Here is a 6,212-nt window from a genome sequence, read left to right as displayed (position 1 = left end):
GAATTTCATTACTATTTTTTTTAATCAATTATTGGACAATTTGAATCGATCCGGCCCGCGGGCCTTGACTTTGACACCCCTGCTCTACGGTTATCATCACCAGTTCTTTTTACTTGTTATGGTAGTTGGACTTACAGGTGTTTACAGGCCAGTTATGGATTGGGTTTGTTTTTTCAAAATTTGTATTGATCTTTTTGGTCGAATTCTGGGTTGTCAATCAGTAAAGTTCCCATTGTTTGGATCCGAGATTAGCTGAGGGATACCTAGCCTTGACTTTGACAACCCAAATTGTTAATTTAGTTTGCAAATATTCTAATTACTTTCTGATATTGTATTGAACATTATTGTCATTATTACTGTTTATTAAAAATATTTTCATTTTATTCTAATGGTGGCAATGAAGCCTTATATAAAAGGTATTTATTCAAAATAATTTACAATTTATTTACTATTCCAAAATATGTTTCATATAGAGATGTCCGATAATATCGGCCTGCCGATGTTATCGGCCGATATATGCGTTAAAATGTAATATCGGAAATTATCGGTATGGTTTTTTTTATTATCGGTATCGGTTATTTTTATTTTTTTTATTTTTATTAAATCAACATAAAAAACACAAGATACACTTACAATTAGTGCACCAACCCAAAAAACCTCCCTCCAAGGGTTGTTTCTTTCTGTTAATAATATTCTGGTTCCTACATTATATATCAATATATATCAATACAGTCTGCAAGGGATACAGTCCGTAAGCACACATGATTGTGCGTGCTGCTGGTCCACTAATAGTACTAATCTTTAACAGTTAATTTTACTAATTTTCATTCATTACTAGTTTCTATACAACTGTTTTAATATTGTTGTACTTTCTTTTTTATTCAAGAAAATGTTTTTAATTTATTTATCTTATTTGATTAATTTTTTTAAAAAGTACCTTATCTTCACCATACCTGGTTGTCCAAATTAGGCATAATAATGTGTTAATTCCACGACTGCATATATCGGTTGATATCGGTATCGGTTGATATCGGTATCGGTAATTAAAGAGTTGGACAATATCGGAATATCGGATATCGGCAAAAAGCCATTATCGGACATCCCTAGTTTCATGTATTTAATTTAGTTGCATTTTCCTTATTCACTCTTTTGTTTTGACACATTTTTATCTGGCCGACTTTAAAGAATGTAAGTTTTGCATGTTGTATTATTTTTGTTTCGAAAAACAATTTAAAACAATCAAATTCCCATTAGACTGATTCTATATTATAATTAAAATAATGATTAAGTAATTATTCATATCAAGATGATCTCCCGCTGGCCCCACTATGGACTGGACTCTCACATTATGTTAGATCCACTATGGACTGGACTCTCACACTATTATGCTAGATCCACTCGACGTCCATTGCACCGGTCGCCCAGGGTTGGGGGTCCCCACATCTGCGGTCCCCTCCAAGGTTTCTCATTGTTATCCCATTGGGTTGAGTTTTTTCTTGCCCTGATGTGGGATCTGAGCCGAGGATGTCGTTGTGGCTTGTGCAGCCCTTTGAGACACTCGTGATTTAGGGCTATATAAGTAAACATCAAATGATTGAAAATATTTGTATGTGTTTAGGGCACGTCCGACCGGTAGGAGGCCACGGGGAAGACCCAGGACATGTTGGGAAGACTATCTCTCCCGGCTGGCCTGGGAACGCCTCGGGATCCCCCGGGAAGAGCTGGACGAAGTGGCTGGGGAGAGGGAAGTCTGGGCTTCCCTGCTTAGGCTGCTGCCCCCGCGACCCGACCTCGGATAAGGAAGATGGATGGATGGATGGATGGATAGCAGTTTTAATGTACAATATTCTTATCAGGGCTTATTTAAACATATTCATTTAAAATTATTTAGAATTTATTTATTTTTCAAATATATTTTATGTCTTTAATTTAGTTCATTTTTCCCCCTCCCACACTTTTGTTCTGATATCTTTTTTAAAATTATTATTTTTTATTTTTTTTAAATGGCTGTAAAATTTAGTAAGTGATTTATTTCATAGTCAATACAAAGTCAAGGGCCTTGACTTTGACACCCCTGCTCTATGGTTATCATCACCAGTTGCTTTTTATAATTTTTTAATTTTTTACTTGTTACGGTAGTTGGACTTACAGGTGTTTACAGGTGAGTTATGGATTGGGTTTGTTTTTTCAAACTCTGTATTGATCTTTTTGGTCAAATTCTGAATTCTGGGTTGTCAGTCAGTAAAGTTCCCATTGTTTAGATCCGAGATTAGCCAAAGGATACCCAGCCTCGACTTTGACAACCCAAATTGTTAATTTACTTTGCAAATATTCTAATGACTTTCTAATACTGTATTGAACATTATTGTCATTATTACTGCTTTATTAAAAATATTTTCATTTTATTCTAATGGCGGCAATTAAGCCTTATACGAAAGGTATTTATTTAAAATAATTTACAATTTATTTATTATCTCAAAATATGTTTAATGTATTTAATTATTTGCATTTTCCTTTTTTCTCAATCTTTTGTTTTGACACATTTTTATTTAGCCGACTTTAAAGAATGTAAGTTTTGCATGTTTTATTATTTTTGTTTCGAAAAACAATTTAAAACAATCAAATTCCCATTAGAATGATTATATATTATAATTAAAATAATGATTAATTAATTATTAATATCAAAATATTTGTATGTGTTTTAGTGTACAATATTCTTAGCACGGCTTATTTAAATATCCATCCATCCATTTTCTACCGCTTGTCCCTTTTTGGGGTCACGGGGGGTGCTCGAGCCTATCTCAGCTGCATTCGGGCGGAAGGCGGTGTACACCCTGGACAAGTCGCCACCTCATCACAGGGCCAACACAGATAGACAGACAACATTCACACTCATTAATGTTGCCAATCAACCTAAAACATATTTACTTAAAATGATTTAGAATGTATTTATTTGTCAAATATATTTGAGTTTAAGTTCCCTTTCCCCCCTCCCACACTTTTGTTCTGCCATCTTTTTTATTTATTATTATTATCTTTATTTTGTTTTTTAAATGGCTGTAAAATTTAGTAAGTGATTTATTTCATAGTCAATACAAAGTCAAGGGCCTTGACGTTGACACCCCTGCTCTATGGTTATCATCACCAGTTGCTTTTTTTTTTTTTTTACTTGTTATGGTAGTTGGACTTACAGGTGTTTACAGTTGAGTTATGGATTGGGTTTGTTTTTTCAAACTCTGTAGTGATCTTTTTGGTCGAATTCTGAATTCTGGGTTGTCAATCAGTAAAGTTCCCATTGTTTAGATCCGAGATTAGCCGAGGGGTACCCAGACAAAAGGCCCGCAGTGTGAGTGTGTGTGTGTGTGTGTGTGTGTGTCCGGCGGGGGTTGGCTGTCGTTCCCCTGTTGGAGGAGCTGTTCGGATGGCGGGACGGAGAGGGAGCTAGAGTCTCCTCTCCACCTTCAACCAGCTGCCATCCTACCGCTCCTCCCCCTCCTCCACCTCCTCCTCGTCCACCTCCTCCACCACCGGAGCCACTTCTTTCTCATCACATCCCGAGGTAAATAAGGCACATTTATCCGACGTAAAAAGAAACGCTTCCATCGGCCCCCTTGCGGAGGCCGCCTCATTGTGTGCACCAGGCGGCCTTGTGTGATCGCCTAAGAGGGTTAGGCTCCGAACGGTGATTTAGTGACGGCTCTTGTGCTTTTGTACACCCCCCCTCCTTCAAACGTTGCCTCCCTAGCGGTTATTATTATTTTTTTTGTTTTCTTATGATTATGCTTACTCTCCCGGCGAGACTTTGTCCGGACGCGACGTTGAGGTGCACGGATCCGACTCCCGAGCAAGGGGGGCGAGACAAGACACGGCTAGCGGCGGCTAGCTGGTTCCGATCCAGGGGCAGACAACTTCCAGTTAGCCCGCTAGCATAGCCACATCTCCAGTTGTTGCTAGCCGGCTAACCCCGGGACTTCTTTACTCTCCCGGACGCTCTGACGCTACTTGCACGTCAAGCAGTCGTAATAACCTAACCATTACACCGTGACAGCTGGCGTTAAGGTGAGAAAATGTGGCTATTTTCAGACCGAACGCCGTGACGGCTGGGGCACAAAAGACGGGGAAACGAGACTGGCTTTTGGTGAATTGACATCCTTTTTTTGTGTTGTTTTGTTGTTAGCCCTCTAGCTAAGTAGGAGCATGCTAACAAAAAGCTAGCTAGGGGTTGGGACTCTTTTTTTGGTGGATATAAATAAGCTGCGTTCGCTGCGAGCTTGCGATAGGGAAGGTTGTGTGTTTGTGGCCAGGTAAAGGGAGACGAAGGGGGGGATGGAATGGTCGTGGCACCTTCTGGGTCAGACATGAAACTTGCCAAGCAGGCTGGCTAAGAAGGCCTCATTCAGTACATCAGGAAAGCAGCAATAGTATAACAATTGAAGAGGAGCACTATGGGAATGTATTCAACCACATTGATAATAACCCATGTATTGCCTTTTTGTTTTAAAAAAAAACCAATTGTTGCACTCCACAGCATTTTGGAGATGTGAGGATAGGGTGAAGACCTTGGTGATATCGAGCAGCCTGCGCATCCAGTCGACCCTTTGACCTCATCTTCAGCATGAATGGTGATATGCCTCATGTTCCCATCACGACTCTCGCTGGAATCGCTAGCCTCACCGACCGTAAGTGCAACAGCATCCCGCCGTCGTCTTGGTATTTCCAAATAATCCACAAAACGCATTGAAAAAGTGTACGAAAGATTTTGTAAATGTTTATTTACATATGTCATTGTTTCCAAATGGTGGCTGTCACGCGGCAGTAAAACGGCCGATCAAACAAAACAGAAGTCGTCGTCGTGGACCAACTAGCTGGCTCTCCAATCAGCTAAACAGACTCAATACCTCCACGGTGACGTTTTAGTGAATCTACGAAACTGAAACAATGCAAAAAGTATGTACAGTATTTTTCGGACTATAAGTCGCAGTTTTTTTTATAGTTTGCCCAGGGGTGCGACTTATACTCAGGAGCGACTTATGTGTGAAATGATTAACACATTACCGTAAAATATCAAATAATATTATTTAGCTCATTCACGTAAGAGACTAGACGTTTAAGATTTCATCGAATTTAGCGATTAGGAGTGACAGATTGTTTGGTAAACGTATAGCATGTTCTATATGTTATAGTTATTTGAATGACTCTTACCATAATATGTTACGTTAACATACCAGGCACGTTCTCAGTTGGTTATTTATGCCTCATATAACGTACACTTATTCAGCCTGTTGTTCACTATTCTTTATTTATTTTAAATTGCTTTTCAAATGTCTATTCTTAGTGTTGGATTTTATCAAATAAATTCCCCCCAAAAATGCAATTTATACTCCAGTTCGACTTTTATATGTTTTTTTTCTTCTTTATTATGCATTTTCGGCCGGTGCGATTTATAATCCGAAAAATACGGTATGTACCGGTATGCCTCATGTTCCCATCATGACTCTCGCTGGAATCGCTAGCCTCACCGACCGTAAGTGCAACAGCATCCCGGCGTCGTCTTGGTATTTCCAAATAATCCACAAAATGCATTGAAAAATTGTCCAAATTGGTTAGTACCAAACTTTTAGGTTAGGGAGCGCACCGGTATTCAAATGCACCCACCAAATTTGATAGGAAATACAATTTTTTACATACATTAGCCGCACCGGACCAAAAGCCGCAAATATATACGGGTACGAAAGATTTTGTCAATGTTTATTTACATAATGTAATTGTTTCCAAACAGTGCCTGTCACACGGCAGTAAAACGGCTGGTCAAACAAAACAGAAGTCATCGTCGTGGACCCACTAGCTGGCTCTCCAATCAGCTAAACAGATTTAATAACTCCACTGTGACGTTTTAGTGAAACTGAAACAATGCAAAAAGTATGTATGCCTCATGTTCCCATCACGACTCTCGCTGGAATCGTTAGCCTCACCCACCGTAAGTGCAACAGAATCCCGGCGTCGTCTTGGTATTTCCAAATAATCCACAAAATGCATTGAAAAGTGTCCAAATTGGTTAGCACCGCATTTTCCGGCTTAGGGAGCGCACCAGTATGTAAAACGCACCCACCAAATTTGATCAGAAATAAATATTTGTACATATACAGTATTAGCCGCACCTGACCAAAAGCCGCTAATGTTTATGGGTACGAAAGATTTGGTAAATGTTTATT

The 6,212-nt window shown here is 39.2% G+C and overlaps 1 protein-coding gene across 5 annotated transcripts in view; it reads left to right on the top strand.

Moving 5' to 3' along the window:
- The first annotated feature begins 3,381 nt into the window (after positions 1 to 3,381).
- The window catches only part of LOC133639078 (nipped-B-like protein B), a 49,859-nt gene continuing 47,028 nt past the window's right edge, over positions 3,382 to 6,212 (top strand). For 2 of the 5 annotated variants that reach the window (XM_062032210.1, XM_062032206.1), the window contains exons 1-2: positions 3,383 to 3,559; positions 4,529 to 4,679. In XM_062032210.1, the coding sequence (XP_061888194.1) occupies positions 4,616 to 4,679 (64 nt within the window). In that variant the 5' untranslated portion in view covers positions 3,383 to 3,559; positions 4,529 to 4,615. Of the gene's footprint in view, positions 3,560 to 3,901; positions 4,139 to 4,528; positions 4,680 to 6,212 lie in introns of those variants that run through there. The other 3 variants (XM_062032209.1, XM_062032207.1, XM_062032208.1) reach the window with 3 other exon arrangements.

The sequence above is a fragment of the Entelurus aequoreus genome, linkage group LG21, assembly GCF_033978785.1.
Source record: "Entelurus aequoreus isolate RoL-2023_Sb linkage group LG21, RoL_Eaeq_v1.1, whole genome shotgun sequence".
In the NCBI taxonomy this organism is placed as follows: domain Eukaryota; kingdom Metazoa; phylum Chordata; class Actinopteri; order Syngnathiformes; family Syngnathidae; genus Entelurus; species Entelurus aequoreus.
This window is presented reverse-complemented; position numbering and strand designations above follow the sequence as displayed.